Below are 19,782 nucleotides of genomic sequence, written 5' to 3'. Positions count from 1 at the left end.
AGCCCCAACACAGCAAGATTCATCACAGAGAGTTGAGTCCTATTCTCAGACAGTGAAAATCTAAAAAAGTGGAAGCCTCTGACTTTTAGGATTGCACCAGACCCTCTTGAGAAGCCTCTAAAAACTCCCAAGGTATGTAAAATACAAATACTGTCCATGTAGACAAACCAAACTTCCTTCTTCTCCTTAAAGACTCCACTATTGCATGCAAGAGGTCAGCAGGGGCAACTCCCCAGCACTGCAGAAATCCAGAAAATTCCACTGTAAGAGCTTTGAACACAGAGTTCAGTTAAGAACTCTAAAAATACTGAATATGTATATTTATCATGTTTAGAGATGCTGTAAGATACTGGAAATCTGCAGTGCAGTTAAATCCAACACCCCACAGTAGAAACTGATTTTATCATGTGATTATGATGATTATACTCACCTGGTGTCCTGCTTCCTGGAACCTTCATGTAGAGCTGCACTGTGTTCATGCCCAGGATGGTATGACCAACATGGCTTAGAAGATTTCCTGCTGATACCACACGTACAAAAGCAGGAAGTTTTGTCAGTTCATGGAGTTGCAACTTCCACCTGCAGCAAAATAGCAAATTGACAAACTGTGAATCCCTGAAACTCTTAGAAGAGTCTGGGAAACATAAACATCTTCAGAAAATTGTAAGCACAGGTATCGGTGTTACTCTTTCAATTTTAAAATATTTCCAAATACAATCACAAATCTGACAGGCTAGTTGAGGGGAAACATAATTTTGCAGCAAAAGTTGAAACTACAGATCAGAAGATCTGGCATCTATCTGACTTCCTGTAAAGAACTATTTCAAGTATCAAAATGCAATTCCCTATGAGCCTCAAGTTAGTTATGCTTAGCTTTATTTCAAGTCTCTCTCCCAATGGCTTGTTCAAAATAACAGTTAATTATCAACTACTTTGCCTCTACAGATGGAATTTCCTTTATAGAAAAATGGCATCAATATCCAAAATTTTACAGCAACCTCTAATCACATCCAAAAATGCTCATGTTAGTGTTCCAGTGACTCTGCCACGTCCTCTTAAGTGGTGCTTACTCCCCAAACACCATAAACTTTTCTTCTTTTATGACTTCAACAGACCAGAATTGTTGTACTGCAGCTAGTGGGATTGACAGCCTAGACATGCTGGGTCATGGATGGAATGTCTTAACTAGAGACTGAACCAAAAAATTATTACTGGACAATAAAAACATACTTTCAGAGTATTTATAATATTTTCTATGCTATCTTCATCTACTCACAGAAGGATATATAGCTAAAATAATACTAAATTTTTTTTTGAGGCTCTTGAAAGGTATCGTGGTTTACCCACAGGTAAGCACTGGTCTGGTCTTTGCTATGTGTTTTGAACTCTGTTACTGGATAAAGAAGTAAGAGTTATGAAAAGGTGACAGTATGAAAGAAAGGAAAAAACCCGTGAATAGCAAAAATTCAGACAAAAAAATTTTTAAAAAACCCTTTAATCTTACAATTACTATGCAAAAACTAAAAACTTGGTGTTGTCAGAAGCAACTAAGTAGTTAGCAAACATTTTAAAGCCTCACAATGAACAAACAACAAAGAAGAAGGACTGAAAGAATGGTTTCTGATGGATGTTAAACTCATTTCTGGAAAACCAAAAATCCTGGAAAGAGAAGTTTGAAAAGATACTTTAGCATGTGGAGGACTTGTAACAGCAGTCTGAAGACCACAGGCAACCATTTCCTTGTGGAAATGGGGTGTGCAAGCAGAATTTATCAACAGACTGGCTGATGTATGAGAATAAACAGGATTTCCAGAGGGATTATCATCATGTAGAATCCCACTGTGAGCAGGAGAAACTGTAATCAACTTACTTCTTGTCGTCTGACAGGTCAATGTTGGTCCCAAACTTGATTGTTTTAAAAGGTCCTCTCCTCCTCCTCCCAGAGCTGCAAATGTAACAAATGTATCAAGCACATGCGAATAGGGAATGCTGTAAAATAGCACATATAACCAATTACAGAATTAATAGTTATACCACACTTACTTATCAGAAGATGTGGATTCATTATCTGAGTGGTCCTTGTGGTGACTCTTCTTCTCATTTTCCTCCTATAAAATGCAATTTTGAAATATTTTTATACATATATATACATACACACACAAGAACAGATAAAATATATAGGTATGAAGTGATAACACAGGCATAGCTATAAGTACATTTGTCTCAAGATATTGACAAAAATCTTTGAAATACCCATGTCTATGATTTGGTGTCAACATTTCTTCATTGTGAAGAAAGTAACAAAAGTTAATCAAATGCATTAAAAAAACCCCTCTTCATGGCTGCAGATGCCATGACACTCAGGCCATGATGTCTACAGAAAATGTCTACACTGTAAATATTTCTGCTGGCCTGCATTCAAGTGGGAAATGAGTACATTGGTTTGCTCCATTACGAGGGTGACCCGGAATCCAGTACTAAAGAGTTCAGTTAACTTTTTCAAGTAAGAACATCTACCTTCCTTCAAAGTCAAGCAGGTATTCTGACAGGAAACTAGGATGACTAATATTTATAAAACTAATTTAATAAAATCCATTATATAAAATCCTTTGAATTTTTCATAGCCATATGCTATTTTAGTACTAGAAGTAGCTGAGACCATGACTAGTGGAAAAAATCCAACCAATATTAAATGATGCAATTTGATCTTTTTAGCAGACTGTGCTCAAAACCCTATTCTAAAGATTTCTATTTTGGCAAGTATATGGACAAAGAAGGAAAAAGAAAGAGACAAAAAAGAAGAAGGAACTGTCTGGATTCTATCCAAAGATCCCTGGCTTTGAATGGGATTGTTGTTAAATCTCAAAGTGCCCTGTGTACCTGAGAAAGTCTTATTCATCCTTAGAATGAAGGGCAAAGAGAAACAAAAAAGAACTTAGTGATGATGGATGTATCAAATGCTGCAAGGTATGTTAGAAAAGCAATGTAATAGCTGTTACAGGAATAAAGAAAAAAGATCACTTAGGGCAAGCCAAGAGAACTGTGGCTATAGAAAGAAGAAATAAAGCTTTCATTTAAACACTGGAAAGTCACCTAAGGACAGGTCAGAGCAGTGTTAGGCAAAGGACACATGTACAGTGCCTTTCTGATTTCCAGGGGAAAAATGAAAATCATCACTCTTAAAAACTATTTTATGTATTGCAGTTTTACCACCAGTTTGTAACAATGAAGGGGAAAAAAAAAAAATCAGATCACCCTACGGGACACATTGTGATGTAAATCCAAAGCTGAGATTTCAGTGGTATGTGCTAAATTATGTACAATTTTAAAGGTATAGATAGAGAGATTGATAGATAAATAGATATTATGTTCCAGTGAGGTAATGTTCTCCAGCCCCTCTGGAATGACATACAGGAACACAACATTGGTGCAACTGCTCAAGGGGCACCAGAAACCTTCTGCCACCAGTAAACTTAGGCCAATGTCCTACTGAAATTTATTACCATTGCAGAGGATGAAAAATCCCAAGATCTAGAAGGTTTCCATGCCCCCCACTTCCTATGGTATTCCTGTTTCTTTTCTTCACCCTCTACCAGCTCAAAGCCCTATGACTAGATTCCCTTCTGTTCTCTTAAATTAGAAGTTAATTTCTTTGTTTCTAATCCTCTCCTCTAATGCACAAAATTTCAATTTGGAATTTCTTTCCCTCCTTACTGAAATCATTCCAGTTTCTGTGTAAAGGCAGTGAACACTGCAATAGTCAATTCCCCACGCTGACCTTTTCCCTGTTTTCTAACAAACAACTGGTGAGAATTATCTTCTTGTCTTAGTTCCACCATAGCCCAATCTTTTCGCAAAACCACGTAACATAAGACTCCAAGGAGTGCCCATGGCCAGTTTCAAGAATGTGCTCGTAACTTCAGTAAAATATGTTAAAAATACCAATAAAATCACTTTTCACAGAATCCCAGAGTAAGAGAATAGTTAGGGTTGGAAGAGACTTCTGGAGATCCTGGAGTCCAACCCCTCTGCCAAGTCAGGAAGGAGAAATATTATTTCTAATACTTCACTCTGACACATAAGCCTAGAAACTTCTAAACTAAATATGAACTGTTATGTTTGGAACCCAACAAAAGACTAGTATTGGTGTAAACTTTTAATAAGCCACATCGAAATTAATTCAGGATAGTAGGAAGAACAAAGAAATCCGATTTCAAAACGTGTGAAATTAGAAGCAATTCAAATTATAAAAAAAGCCTCGAGTAATGCGAATTTTGACATTATGATACGAAAAGCTTCAACTAATAAACTTTTAAAGTATGTAATAACCATGAGTTTTATATTATTAAAGTGAAGTTTACACTAAGCATTTGGGAAGACCAATATACTATTTGACCCTCTATTCCAAACAGTTTTTGAAAATTTACTTGTGCTCTTCATGCTAATGGCAATGTTCCTGCTTTTTCCAACAGCCATTATTAATTGGCTCCAGAGTCAGTATGCAGTCTGTGAATTATAACTCGAATAGTAACAATTAACTTACCCTTAAAGACTCCTGGAATGAGGAGGCCTGGTACTGTGCATATTTAGCAATTGTTGTGTGAGATCTACTGCTTTCACAACGCCAGATCTTCTTTGTTCCAGTGGGGTCCCAGTTTTCATCTGCTGGCTGCAGGAGTTGTGTCCTTACTTCTACTATGTGTTCATTATTCGCTTCTACCAAGGTCTTAGTAGAGAAGAGTCCTAGATCTAATTAATAGCAATAAAATTAATAAATGAAGGTTAAAATAGAACAAAAAAAAACCCCAGGAAAACGCCTTAAGTTGTCAAAAGGTTTACTGTAAAATCATTTTTACCCCTTAGTCTTCACGACACTGCCCACCTGGACATTAATTATTGACACCCAAAAATCTTTTCTCCAGACATCCAGTAAAAAATTAGAAAAAACTTGGCAGCTATGGACTATATTACAAGAAACATTTTACATGCCTTGTGTAAACAAATCTTCAAACATTGTTCATATCTATTACCAAGAAAGTATTTTTCAGAGCACAACTTTATGAACGTACTTCCATCATAAAACACGTTTCCTACCAGCAGTGATAGTTTATCTATCTGGAGACTTCAAAATATTGCACACAAATTACAGATAATTACAGATCTAAACACTAAAACATGCAACCAGTATTTCTGTAGGAAAATGTCTGGCTGTAAACTTCCATATCCACAGCTCAGCCTCTCTCTGTGCTCAACAAAATCTGTTTGTGCTGGGTTTTTTTTTTTTTGACATGACCAAGATTAGAAACAACAGTAAACTGAGAAATGACAAATTACCCTAATGACTTGTAATATACAGGTAAAACAGTATTATAGAAATAAAATATCAACTTCTAAGAACTGAGAGACTTCTCCTTAAAAAACATTGATTTTTTCCCCAAGGTTTAAAAAAAAAAAAAAAAAAAGGGTAAATTTACCTAATTTAAGCGCTCCAGCAAGGCCACGTATTACAGTAACAGGGTTGTTTGGATTTGTACAAAATTGATGTAAAGGTGGAAAGAAAGCATCTCGTTTATTTTCCAACTGCAAAATTATAATGGAATATTAGATGTCAGATCAATCTAGATTCCTTATTTGTAAAACAAGAAAGAATAGCAAAACAAAAGAGAAATAACAAAAAGAAAACAGGAATTTTCGCATTTCCCCGCACTGAGGGGAATGAACAGTTACACCACACAATTCTTTCAACGGCAAATGTTTGGTTCACTACTGAAATTAATTTGTTACTGTAATTTGTTTCTTGGCATGAATTATTCCCAGGTTGCTTCAGCTTTGCAACTCAGGTTTCCTGAACTTAATTTCTTTATCTGACAGTAGCCTTGTACATTCCCTAAATCTACGGAATTCTCTGAAGGGCAATAGAGTTTCTTTTCCGAAGTAAAAAAGCGCTATTTTCCACATAATGTATGCAAGAAACAGTATAATTAAAAGACTGCTCTCATGGTATATCTCATGTTAACCAGAAAGGTTGATTTGCTTATGCTTCTCTGCACCTATAACCTCAATTTTATGCTATAACCCCCCTCCTGATTTTTTTTTTTTTTTAATTGCTATGAAACCTTTAGAATGCTGAAGGCATTTCTAGCAATAAACAAAACACAGCAGAGAGTTCCCACACAGCGGCACAACTGCACAGTCTGTGGCAGCGTGGCGACTTTCCAGCTTTGTGAGCACTCAACAAAGCTGGGGTGGACTTTTATGAAGGCAGATGAGCCCAGGTGCAACACCTGGAGAACATCTGGAAGCACTATTGCATCCAGCCTAACTCAGCTCTCAGCACACTTAGACCTTCTTCTGGTCCCCAAGCTGAGGTGACCAAAGCCAACTCGAGCTTTTCACACCGCCTGTATGGACATATTGTAATTTATTTTTCTGCTATTAAGGAAGTGGATATCCTGTAATCTATTCTTCTATTACTAAGGAAGTTGGGTCAATGAAGCTATTATGAAACTTTATTGTCAGAACAAAAGTTGTAATGCTTGCGTAAGAAAACACTACTCAACTAAATCCTCCCTTTTCCTGGTGACATTTTGTTCCTAACATCACCCCAATTTTTATTCATTTTTCTTTACTATGTTTTGAAGCAGACTGTTAGGGGAGTTTAGTTTAATTATTTGCTTATCTATACATAAGCTGTCACTTGCAAAAAATGGAACGTAAATTTTTGAAATACCGTGCATTGTGGGTAACAAACAGTTTTGCTTATGCTGTCAACATTTTGAGCATTAAAAATAAATAAGCTGAAGTATTTTGCCTTTTGTTTACTGAAATTCTTAATTAACAGGTCCTTTAAGAGTCAAACTGTGCCTCAAAATTTTCTTTAAGGTTATCATTTCTCCTGCTTATATACCAGTTTGGAGAGCACTGTAATTAGAACTCAGCGACGAACAGCACATCTTTAAAATAATTACATTATGTAATTCAGATATCCAAACAATTGCAAAAGACAGGCAGCAATGTACTTCTGCCACCAGATTTACTTACATAAATACTAGGTGTAGGTGGATTCAGCTTGTCCTTTGGCAAGGGAGGGTACGGTGGAGGCGGTGGTCGTGGAGGTGGGCATTTATCCAGTAGAATACTACTGTTAGATAAGCCATTTTTACCCAGATTCCTAAAAGGAAACAAGAGCTGTCTCTGTCAATACTTGACAAATAAAATAAATGCGTATCAGTGTAATCTCTTATGCAAAATAATGTTGCGTAAGCAGAAACCGTAATCTAAGATGCAAACAAAGCTCGTATGTTTTAATCAAGAATTCTCCTTGCATAATTTGGTATCATTCAAACTTATTCCCACTTTGCCTGCTGAATCTGTAACTTTGCCACTATTAGTTAAAAATACAGCCATTTTAAATAAAAGCAATCATGAAACATTTAATAAAATTTCACAGGAAAAGAAGGTTTCAACTGCAAATGGAGAAGAACCTTAGCAGGTGGATGATCATTCCACAGGTGCTGAGGTAGCAGAGCAGGACTCAGAAAATGACAATTTCTGAGCCAAAAAACTGCTGAATCACAAAAACCAACTACGGCTACACTACAGACACCGAACAGAACCACACCTATCCCTCCCTGCCTGACACATTTTGAAGCAGAAGGAGCCACTGCTGCACAATCTATTTTTTGGAGCAACAAGGGAGAGGCCCTACCTCCAGTGAGCTGCTGTGCCAGTGCCCCTGGTGGGACTCCAGGGAGAAGCTCTCTGCCTGTATTTGCAGCCTCCCCCTGGACATTTCCAGGTGTGCAGGACCCACTGGATGTGTAACTTCTCCTATAATGGATGACCTGAAAAGTCTCCATTCTGAGCTTAGCCTGTAGTCAATACCCAGTCACCGGCACCGGCAATGCACGGACAAAACCATCTCTTAAATTCTTGTTAAAAATTACTCAACTACACCAAAATTCTTCCCAATAAATACTATTCAAATCCTTCTACCAACTGCCTTTGGTTCACTGTTGTTACATCCCACAACATAGGCTGTTTCTAATGTATAATTTAGTCATATATCTTCATAAAATTCACTGGTTACTAAATTTATTTATTTTTTTTAACAACAACAGTCTTTAACAGAAAGCACAGCTTTTTATCAGATGAAACTCCCAATGATAAAAACTTGTTTCTAAAACTGAGAAACATGGTACAGCCAGATACTGGGTCATGAGATCACTGCTTCAATTCAAGCTAGCAGAACCCGTAAGATGGACTTGGGAGCAATGAGACAGACTGACATGACAAACAATTTAAAAGAAATGGGCAAACATCTCACACACCCCAAAGCACACCTGTCACACATCTCATTCCTTGTGCTAGGTAAGACAATGCCACAATTTCACTTCCAAGAAAGCGAAAAAGTGATGCACAAGCTTTGATTAGTCATAATTTTTTTGGCAAAAAAATCACTGGCCACTGCTTAATGTCTGATGTAGTTATGGCAAAGGCTTCATTGTCCCACGTACACAAAAAAAATCCAACAAAAGTAAACAAAAAAAGAACCCAAAAATAACATGGCAATATAAAATCTGATATCACCACACAGAAATTTATTGACCACAGCTGCATGAACCTGAGATTCAGACCATCTATGCAAAGTGAAACTAGAATCTAAAGAGCAGGTATCAGACGTTACTATAACCTCTGCATTACCAATCAGAGAAACAAAACCAAGAAAAACAAATGCATAGTATAAAAAATAAAGAGACAACAAAATTCAGTTTGCATCGATAAACGGTTCTCGGGAAATTTCAAAATCAAGGGAAATTACTAAAAGTGAACTTGAAGAAAAAGGAGCATTGTTCAGAACTAATGGGACAGGAGCTGCTGCAGTCACAGCAAGGTAATCACACTGAAAGCTCAGTAAAGCCACAGCACGTGGGGGTTTCAGGGAAGGATGACAATGGAGAGACGAGAAACTTCTGTAAACTTAGAGGAACTGCAGGTCTGAAAAGGCAGAGGATAAAGGGAAAGGAACAGCATGAAGGAAAAGATTAGATGAACAAAGATGTCTCATAAACCCAGCACATGAAGCTGGTATTACCAATTGCAGGCTATAATTTCTTACTAAGCTACTAAAACTCAATGTGGAAATTTTAAGAGGAAAATGGACAAAGAAAAGCAAAGCTGAGATGGCAAAACATTATAATTTAAGTGGTACAGGAAACAGATGGGCAGAATATTTAAAGTTGTCTTTAACAGGCCAGCTTCACTCTATCATATTTTTTTTTCCTATAATCTTTTTTTTAAATATGAATCAGAGTATCTTACTATTAATAACAAGGCAAGAGAGCTATTAAAGAATAATTCTGTAATTGTTAGTGTGCCAAACAGAGCAACAGAAATGATTAAAAACACTACAGAAATACTAAAAATATTTGCTACCACGGTGTGAGTATCCACTGCCAGCCTCTTCGCTTCTGGAAATACAGAACTACAGCCCATGCAAGGAAAGTGAAAGACCCTTTTCGACCGCAGCAACTGTGCTGAAAATCCCACATATCTTAGCTTGAAGAATGCACTTTTTGTGAGAGGATTTCATAGTGGCTGAAAGGGGCAACAAATGCACCGCTCAAGACAAAACAAGGTTGATTTATCCCCCTGAAAGAAACTGGATACCCAGTCATCCTGTGCTGAAGGAATGAAGAGAAGGACATTCATTTAAATTGACTTCCAGAGGAAACTGGCTTGTCGTGGACTGAGCACGGACAACACCCTCCATTCCCAGAGTGGGAAGAGAAGGCAGGAGCAGCTGCCAGGCTCAGGGGGCAGGGGCAGGGGTGCACAGCCATGTGCAGCCCGTCCTGAGCCACAGCCGCAGCACCCAGGCCACGGCAAAGTGCTGCGGGGTGAAAGCAACAGCTCATGGAAGCGCTTCAACCTGAGGACCAAACTCAAACTGCCATGCTTAGGAGAACATCAACCACTAAGGATGAAACTGGTGCCTTAACTTCACAAAAATCACTCAGTCCATGAGACCTCTGGGATCATCAAGTGCAATCCATGACCAATCACCACTGTGTCACCCAGACCATGGCACTGAGTGTCACCTCCAGTCTTTTCTGGAACACCTCCAGGGATGGTGATACCACCACCTGGGCAGCCCATTCCAAAGTCTCATCACCCTTTCTGTGAAGAAACTCCTCCAGATGTTCAACCTAAACCCCCCCTGGCACGGCTTAAAGCCAAGTCCTCTTGTCCTGGCACTGGCTGCTTGGGATTATTTCATGTAGTCATGCGATCTCTTGAATAAACAATCATCGCATTCATTAGAACACTCCTTTTAATTATGTTTTACTGTTTTCTAGGATACATTCCCACAGCTTTTAAGAGACAGTTTACAGCCTTCAGTCTTAAGATAAGAACTTCCCCTCTGGCTGTACCTAAACACACAGCTGACCAGAAGCCCAAATGTGACACAGTTTCAACAGTCACCCACAGAACACTCATCAGACACTTTTTAGGGTCACGATTGATTCTGCATCATCCCACCCGACCAAAAAGAAAGTATCATGCAGGTTTAAAGCTACCTGTGTTACTACACTAATTTTAACTCTATTCTAAAATAAAAACTCTACCTCAAAATATTAACAGGATAAAACTTCTTTTCCCAGAACAAAGAATCATTATCAATAATTATTCTTTAATTTATTAATCACTTTAATGTCTTGATTATTTCACTCAACCCTTATGTCAGACTGAGAGAATTATGTCTATTTCTCAGGAAGTGTGCTCTTCAAGTCCTCTGCAACTTTTCCTGTTTTCCAAGAACTACTAAAAAAAAAAATCTATATGAATTATAAACAGTTCTCTGGCTCGCTCTTTCAGAGTTCACGGATGTATGTTATCTGGGCCTCCGACTGAAAAATGCCAAATTTAAGTATAACTGCTGTTTAACCTTCTCCTTGAGAAGAGAGTACATTCCATGATGTGAACATTTTATCCGCCTTTTTCCCAAGCACAGAACAAAAATATTTACTGAACACTCTCGTCTTATTGACCACCCTAGTACTTCTGTGCAGACATTATTTTTTTGATTCTTCTTTTTTGTTTTTGTCTACAGGTTTTCCTCTTCCAAACACCATTTCTGTGTTTTCTAGAACTCTTCGCTTCAATACTTTTTAAAATATTTGCCGCTTTTGTTTCTATGTGGGAGATTATGACTTTCTGGTGCTAATGAAAAGTTCCTAAACAACTTCCAGTTATCTATACATTTAGATTTTAGGCACAATTTACAGGTTGAAACAGAGTAACTTACAAGCATTTGTGCTTAAGCAGTTATTTTTGTTGTGAAGTCAGTCTAAGTGAATTATTACTTGAGGATTAGCTGCATGAGAATTAACAAGGTTTTACTGCTCAAGAGATTAGAGTTACTCAGAACAACAAAATTAATACCCTTTCTTCCCCCAATAAAAATCACATTTAAAATGAACACAAGGAACTGAGGATTTTTTTTGATACTCTATCTCAATTCTATGAGAATTAATTAATCTACAAAGAGGAAGGAAGAGGACATTTTCCAAACGCGCCTGCAGAAGGCATCAGCTGAAGCACAGCACTCACTCGATGCAGTCCTGGTTCAAACCAAACACCCACCCTTCACAATTAGCAGATACAATCAGTTGCTTTCTTACTCTGAGTTATTACAAAACCACAGAAAAACGCCTGTCAATCCCCAGCAGCCTGGGAAGGAGGTGGTTACACACAACACCCAGCTTGGCTCCCCCAGCTTCCCCTCCCCAAGCTCCTTCTGTAGCCAGGGGATAGAGAAGAGCTCTCAAAGGGAATATAAAGAAGTCAAGTCAAGCTTACATTATGCTTAAATGCAAGTAATGCCAGATAATTATACAACCTGTTTATCATGCAATTCTCTACCCCAGCCTTTCACAACCAGGTACTAGCTTGGCAATACTCCCAGAGATCTTTCATGAAACTACAGAAAATCCTACAATAGAACTGTGGATTTTCTCATTATGCAAATGTATTTCTAATTATTTTTGAATTCTGCTCTGGTTTTGACCTCAATAGTACAGGTTGGCAGTGAATTTCACAGGTTAATTACATGTTATGTAAGAAGTAATGTTCCTTTTTTTTTTTTTTACCTAATGACTTTTACATCTTTCCTCTCTATTTCATTTGCTAATTACCTTGCACTGAGCCTGTAAGACAAACAGAATCACACCAATGACTTACATAAGAAAAGCATTATAACAAGTGACACCAAACTTTTTCATACACTTGCCTTTCCCTCTGAACTGTAAATTTTCCCACGGTTTTAGAGTTTTTTTTACTCCCAGATACTTCTGTTTCCCATCTGCAGAGTTCAGTATTTGCCTTTTGAACACAACAGAATCTCTTATTCTAAGCAGTGTTTAGCTTGTGAAATCACAATATTTCAAATTTTACTCTTAAAACTTTTGCTATGATGAAGTGCACTTGCCAGACATAATGTGCCTTTAGAGGAACTGGTCAATTCTGTCTTGAAGCCAAAAAAGCCTTTTGTTTGTAAATAAAACTCCCAATAAAACAAGAATTGCTTTTGTAGTTTTTAAGAACAAAACACTAATTTAATTCAGGTTCCTTCCTCCACAAAGTACTTCCCCTCAAATGGATTTAGGCTCTTTTCCTGAAGACCATGGAGCTCTCAAACTAGTGATTCACTGACTTCCCAGAGTAGGCTCAAAGAGTAGCAACTTCAGCAAGGACAGAACAAATTTCTTCTGCCCCAGGCTCCAACAGAGCCCTTGGAGCAAGGAGAAATCTGCCCACTTCAGGCTCTGCACTGCCCTTCCCACTCCTCCTCAGGAAATGGATTTACTGCCCTTGTGTAAATGCTGGCCATTTACCAGTGCCTGTTCCAGACTGCCCAGCACAGACCACCTTCACAGGACCAACAAACCATGGAGGTTGGAAAAGACCTCTGGGATCATGGAGCCCAACCTGGGACCAAACACTACTCTGTCAACTTGACCATGGCACCACACGCCACCTCCAGCTGTCCCTTGAACAGCTCCAGGGATGGTGACTCCACCACCTCCCCGGGCAGCCCATTCCGATGTCTCATCACCCTTTCCATGGAAAAATCCTCTGTTTGCTCTCCTATATTTTCATCATTTTACAAGGCCCCATGAGCTCGTCTCTCCTGGTCTCCTGTGACTTTTCTCAACGGATTGCTCTATACTTTCTCTCTTTGAACACCAAGCAAAAAGAACTATAAAAAGGCTTTATTAGCCCCTTGATACACATTACAGTCAAACCTACGCCTCTCATTTGCCTTCCCCAATCGTGCCAAATTGGTAAAGCTTTTAAGTTCAGAAACGCTTCGGAGTTGTCAAATGCGTTTTTCCACGTATCACCATAAAAATGATAAGGACAACTTCCAGCTGACACGAAGTTGCCCAGTTGGCCAGCTGGGCTCTTCAGAACTGTCTGAGGACCTCTTACCTCTAAGTTCTATTTGTACCTTTGCCTGTTCTTTCAAGGCTGTGAACAAACTTTAATAAATAATGAGGGGAAAAAAAATAACCAAGATATTTCTTAACTTCTTTTATGAGAAACAATACAAGTCAACTCAGGAACTTCTCTACACTGCTCAAACTAAGGACTTGACTTCAGATCAGTTTTAGAAAGAACAACTGGTAGACTCTCTTAACTGAGATGGATACTGGGTTTTTATCCCTCCTCCAAGGATGTTCATTAGATGCACCAGTTGAAACACTGAGTGAGAAATCAGCTGGTTTCACTCCAGTAGAAATAAACACCTCGAGTGTTAAATCTCAAGTCTTGTGATAATGTTTCATTAATTCTCCTTTCAGAAAGATTGCTCACAGGGAAAAGATACTTACATTTCTAAGAGCGCTTTTGATAACAGTCTCTTTAAGGAAACCTGATACACAACCAGACCAAGAAGCACACTCTTCTTTTTTCTCCCTATTAACAATTGGCTTTTCTAATAATGAACTTCGAGCAGTTATTCTTAGCATATTTTCTTCTTTCAAGTATACTGTTTTCACTTATGCTCAAAAATTACTTGGGGTTATGTCGGTTTTTCATTGTTCTGTTGTTGCTGCTTCGTTTTTTTTTAATGACCTTAGAGAACGATTTTCTCTAGAAATCTCAGGAAGGATAATTAATCTAACAGCGCACTCTTTTATCTGGTAATTTTTTCAGAGGCTTCAAGAATTCTACTTTACTATGTAAACAGTTTACCAAACATAATTCAGTTGGTTTAGAACCACCTTAAAAGTTACTGTTTGCAACCAATTTTATTGCTTAGGGAAGACTAACCAAATCACACCCTTCCCAGAATCAGCTCCTCAATTCCTTTCCATCCCTACACTCCGGCAGCAGTTTAACGAGACGAGCACATTTGCCACCCTACTGCTCTCCAGAACAGCATCTTAATGCGATTTGCATATCTGAGTCAAGAGCTCAGCCCCTGCATTTCTCAATTCCTTGTGGCTCTCAGTGACATTGTCTGGCCCTTCAAGGGAAGCTCCTTGGACAAGTATCAATTGCTGTGCCAGTACCCGGTGTCTGACCCCTTCTCGGCAACCCCAATTCACCCCACCAACAGAATGGGGCTCTGTTAAATATTTCCTCAACGTTAGCACCAAGCAAGATGGATATAAAGAAACTTTTCAGCCTCCGCAATTATCTTGCCCTACTTAAGTGCTCACTTTAGTCTTTGGCAAAACAAAGCATTTACCAAGTCTGTTTCTACAGAGCAGACAACCTATTCAGACGTAATAAAAAAAGAATCAAACGGAGCTTTCTCTTTGGCATGTGTTTTGCATTTTATGATACAAAGCATCTCCTTTCACCTAATGGCTTCACTTGAGCAGCTTTTACGAAGACAACGCTTGTTTATGTAATGCAAAATGACAGTCTCCCAGCGTTTATTTTTGTCCAACTAATTCTGATTTTACTTTATTGGAATGCAAGACTTCTGAATGCCTGTTCTAATAAACTGCTTTGACTTTAAAAAACACCGAATTTCCATACTTCTGATGCTCCTTTTGTTCTTAAGCAACACACAAAACCCTTGGAACATTAACAGGTCACTTTTTGGTGGTGAGCTTCCTGATAAAATCCCATAAAATTCCATGCTGCCTCCTGATAAAATCCCTCCTGTGATGTGAGATGAGGAACTTCATTATCCTGCAGTTCACTTTCCTGCAGTAGGTCATCTGTAGTTACCTTGTGAATCACCTCTTGTGCACTATTTAATCCCAAACTGCTACTAATTCCAGGTCTTTTGTGCTCTAAGCACAAATAAACCTGTAGGGTCTGAAGGATGCAAAAAATTGGCTCCTCTTAAACAAGATTTTTTTTAAAATCTGAAAACATCTGAAGAAAAAGGAGGTTCAACAGACAGCTCAGGACTTCAGTGTGACTTACAAAGAATATAAACGTCCTGGTTTTGAAATAAGCATATAATAAACAGAGCCAAATGCAGGAAAATGAGGAAGAAAATAAAAATGATTAATCTAGTGCTCCAGCTAGAAAAAATTCCAAGTTACATCCACCTGTTCCTACCTGTCAAAATGTCTATTTTTGCCTAGAGAATACCATCAAGACAACAGGGCAACAGATTGTATCAAATGACTATTGTCAGAGAGCAAGAAGAATATGCCAGAAGATAACAAAATATAATTATCCATATTAGAGATGAAGCCAGAATGTCTTACTGAACATATCAAATAAAATAAGTGTATGTATGTAACAACTGACACACATGAATACATTTCAGGCCCAATACAGTGTAGCTCCAATATATAAAACCTAATTCTCCAAGACAACTCCCTTCTCCCCATGCATTAAGCTTATTCAACACAGGTGTCTGGGGTCTTGTCTGGTCTTTTCATCTGTTGTGTTTCATGGTTTCTTTGTTGTTAGTGTTTGGCGGTTTTTTGGTTGTTTGTTTGTTTATTTTAAGGCAAAAATCAATTATTTTCATGTTTTCTACTGTGGGTAGCTTTTCTGTAATTTTTGCAGTAATTCTAAAAAAGCAACACTTTTGGTAACAAATTCATCTTTGAACCTCAAGATACCACTTGCAGAGACAACACCCAAATATAATCAGTAGGTACTTTAAATTCTTTGGTTTTGCATTACCTTACACTGTGCTAAAATGAAGGTCAGCATGCAGTACTGAAGTTCATAGTAACTTATACATTAGCGTGTAGACATCTTCCGTTTTACTATGTGTAAACTGTGTTTTTTTGGCAAATTAGCAGGCCTTTCAGTAGATTATCTTTTAAAATTCTCCCTTCCAGACTTTTTTCTTAATGTCAGTCATGCACACAACAGCTGTAACAAGGATGTTCTGCTCAAAATTCTGCTCCAGAGCTGTCATGTGTGTGCCTGCACATCCTAAAACAAAGCAGGGGCTGATCAGCAGGGGCTAATCAGCTACTCAGTAAAAGGCTGGGAAATCCCTATCTTCAACTTTATGAATATAAACTGTCAGACAGAATGGCAGGGGAAAAAAAAACAAACAACAACAAACCCACTATTAATATATTATATAGTATTTATATACAGTTATAATTTTTATTAGTATGAAATAACAGGTAACCAGCTCCAACACAGGTGAGTTACTGTATTTCTCAGAATCTCCTGTTATTATTAGCAGACATATGCAGAGTTTCCAGAAAGCACTGTTTGCCTCGAAGAAATCCTGTCCCTAAACCTGTAAAAGTGGTCCAGACCAATGCATTTCTTGACTTCAGAGTTGGTAAAAAACCCCAAGTCTCTCCTCCACTTTTCCCACTGCCCACCTTTCCTTATCATCCAGCCTCTAAGTCCCCTGCCTTGCCGAATGAAGGTGCAGACAGGCTGAAGAGGGAGCTCTCAATCTCTACTCCGAATGAAAGAAAGGAAAAAAAAAAAAATCCCATCTAACACCTTTTGAGCTGTCTGCAAACTACACGGGATGAAGTCAGAGCTTACCTCCCTTGAAAAATTATGATTATGTGAGCCTGGTGCTGACTGTAAGAAGCCAAGTGAAACACCTTTATGAGCCTTCCTTTATCTTGGAAATTAAGTATCACCAGGAATACTGTACCTCCATCAAAGAGCACAAACACAAGGACTTCTTGGTTTTAGAGGCTTTGTAGCTACAACAGTAAATGTCTTGCTACAGAACACTAACTGCAGATCTCTCCTGCAACAGCACACTAAACACATCAAAATGCAACATTTCACTGGAGTGAAACACTTCCCATTACTCTCTGAAGAAAGCTGCATTCCAATCCTGGAGGCAGATCAGTTAAACTTCAAGAAAAACCTTGAAAGTCTCTAACAGTTTATGTTATGCCTCTTTGCAATGCACTCATCCTAACACCATACACTGAAGCTATTTTCATACTTCTACTAGAAAGAACACATACATGGTCCCAATTAAAAAAAAAAAAAAAAAAAAAAAGCTGTTAAGCTGTTAATTTTTATGAATGCAGTATGTGTAGCAATGTCACTTGGAAATGAACATTACAATAAGACTTAATACTTGAAAGATGACAAAACACGCTCCCTAAAGATTTTTTTTCTCTCTTTCATTAAATTTATCTTGGTAACAGATAGCGACAGACTGCTATATCATGGATCAGTATTAGTCATCAAATCCCACAACATTAGGAACTATGAGCTCTCAATCACAGTAACAGATGCAGGTTTTTTTGTAGAATGATAGAAACATGCTTTTATACTATTTTTTTTTAATATCAAAAAGAGTAATACTCAAAATCAGCACATTTGCTATATAAAACACAGCATACATATATCCTGAATAAAATGTTTTGGAGTAAAATATATTGAGGTGATAAAAATTCCGACAAGAATTCTAACAGTGAAAAATACAGATAACATTTCAACTAGAAGAGCTGTAAACACAGTTCAGGATGGAAAACAGTGGAGTACAGCCCAAAACATTCAATAACCATATGCTTATGATTAAAGGGAATTCTGTGAACTTTAAAGGCATCTTAGGTAACATTTTCAAACACAGTGACAGCTGTAAAAGATGGATACAGAAATTACAGTGCTCTAAATGGTCATTTCAATTTTTCAGCTTTTGGATTTCAAACAATTTTTTTTAAGAAAGCAGGCAAATCTCTCCAAAGTCTACCAAGAAAATCGGAGGACTTTGAGACATTTTACATAGAGAATGCTGCGAGCAGTGAGCACTAAATGTAAATTTGCAAAGCTAATGACTACCTGACAGGCTCCCTGCTAGCACATGCACCAGAGATGAACACTGACAGATTTAGCTGCAGCAGTTTAAGTTATCATTGCTCTGGGTTCAACCATCCTCCTCTGCCACTGGCTGCTGCAGGGGGGGGTTAATTTGCCGCATTTCCACCACCACTGCAGCCTACAGAGGAACATCTCTGCCACAAGTCACTGGTGAAGAAGTGTTAGCTGAACTTCTACAACGCAGCCTTCCACACTCTGTGCCATTCTGCATTGCCAGCGATGAAGACACCTGGGAAAACACCGTGGAATTTGCACAACCACACTGCAATCACTGCCAGGCTCTCCAGTGGCTGGCCTCACATTCTGCCTTAATCTAGTCTGCCTCTGATCTAAGATGATCCAAGCTTACTGACTAAAGATAAAAACCAACAGTAACACACCTGCTGACCAAAGAAACATAAGATGAACCAGGACTTAAACTCCTGAAGAGTCAAAAATCTCTTAACTGCGACATGACAGACTCATAAGCTGCTGCACAACTACATTTTTAACACAATGTGTCCCCTGAACAGCTCCTAGGTTTGAGCTATAGATGCTGAAACCACCACTACCAAAAAAAGCCAGCTCTGGTAGAGAGCTGAAGGACAAGCTGATACACCAGATGGCTGTGTGACCACTCAGGGGGACACCAACAGGCAGGAGAAATGGGCCAACAGGAATCTCTGGGAATTCAGCACAGGGAAATGTGCTGCAGCAGGGAAAGAACAACCCCATGCACCGGTACACAGAAAAGAAAGATTTTTTACGTTAGGGGTGACCCAGCATGAAGAGCTTTGTCCAGGCAGATTGTGGAGTCTTTCCATCCTTGGAAATATTTAAAACCTGGCTGGGCATGGCTCTGAGCAACCTGCTCTAGTTGGCCCTGCTGGGAGTTGGGAGGATGGATGAGATGATCTCCAGAGCTCCCTTCCTGGACCTCCCACCTCAACATTCTGTGATTATTTACTGCTTTCCCAATGAGAACACTGATTTGTGATGACAGACCAAATCTATCTGACTTAGTAAGAAACAGAAATTCTGAAGAGGTTAATAGCAGCACTGAACAGGACTTTTTTAACATTCATCATTTTCAACATCTACATTGTTGCTGTTGTTTGTTATCTAAAGGGAAGCTCTTATACAGCACCTACAGACTATGTCTATAAAAGACAACTCGTTACTGAATAAAAGAAAAAAGTCCAAACAACTTATTTTCCATTTGTAGGACCTGTATCAAAGCTCCTTATAAAAATTAAGCCGCAAACCCCATGAGAAGGATACACACTTTGAAGCAGTAAATTTATCTGACATTTACTGATATCATGTACCTATTCCAGAAGCCTTTCTTCTCTAAGAAAACAGTCATATAAATGCTAGAAATAAAACCATATTGATGTCCAACCAAACCAACCAAATGTCAACCAAATGATGAAATAAAACCATTAGATGCAGTGGTCAAAAATTCTTTTTCCAGTTTGAAATAGACTGCTCTACTAT

General features: G+C 38.4%; 1 protein-coding gene across 12 annotated transcripts in view; it reads right to left on the bottom strand.

Moving 5' to 3' along the window:
* Nucleotides 1–19,782, bottom strand: part of KDM6A (lysine demethylase 6A) — a 148,443-nt gene that overhangs the window by 12,937 nt on the left and 115,724 nt on the right. For all 12 annotated transcript variants that reach the window (XM_058419560.1, XM_058419561.1, XM_058419564.1 and 9 more), the window contains 6 exons: nucleotides 7,042–7,171; nucleotides 5,475–5,580; nucleotides 4,544–4,749; nucleotides 2,044–2,108; nucleotides 1,871–1,945; nucleotides 431–579 (listed from right to left, as the gene is read on the bottom strand). In XM_058419560.1, coding sequence (XP_058275543.1) covers nucleotides 431–579; nucleotides 1,871–1,945; nucleotides 2,044–2,108; nucleotides 4,544–4,749; nucleotides 5,475–5,580; nucleotides 7,042–7,171 — 731 coding nt within the window. The remainder of the gene's footprint in view (nucleotides 1–430; nucleotides 580–1,870; nucleotides 1,946–2,043; nucleotides 2,109–4,543; nucleotides 4,750–5,474; nucleotides 5,581–7,041; nucleotides 7,172–19,782) is intronic.

This window comes from Hirundo rustica, chromosome 2 (genome assembly GCF_015227805.2).
Source record: "Hirundo rustica isolate bHirRus1 chromosome 2, bHirRus1.pri.v3, whole genome shotgun sequence".
Lineage (NCBI taxonomy): Eukaryota > Metazoa > Chordata > Aves > Passeriformes > Hirundinidae > Hirundo > Hirundo rustica.
This window is presented reverse-complemented; position numbering and strand designations above follow the sequence as displayed.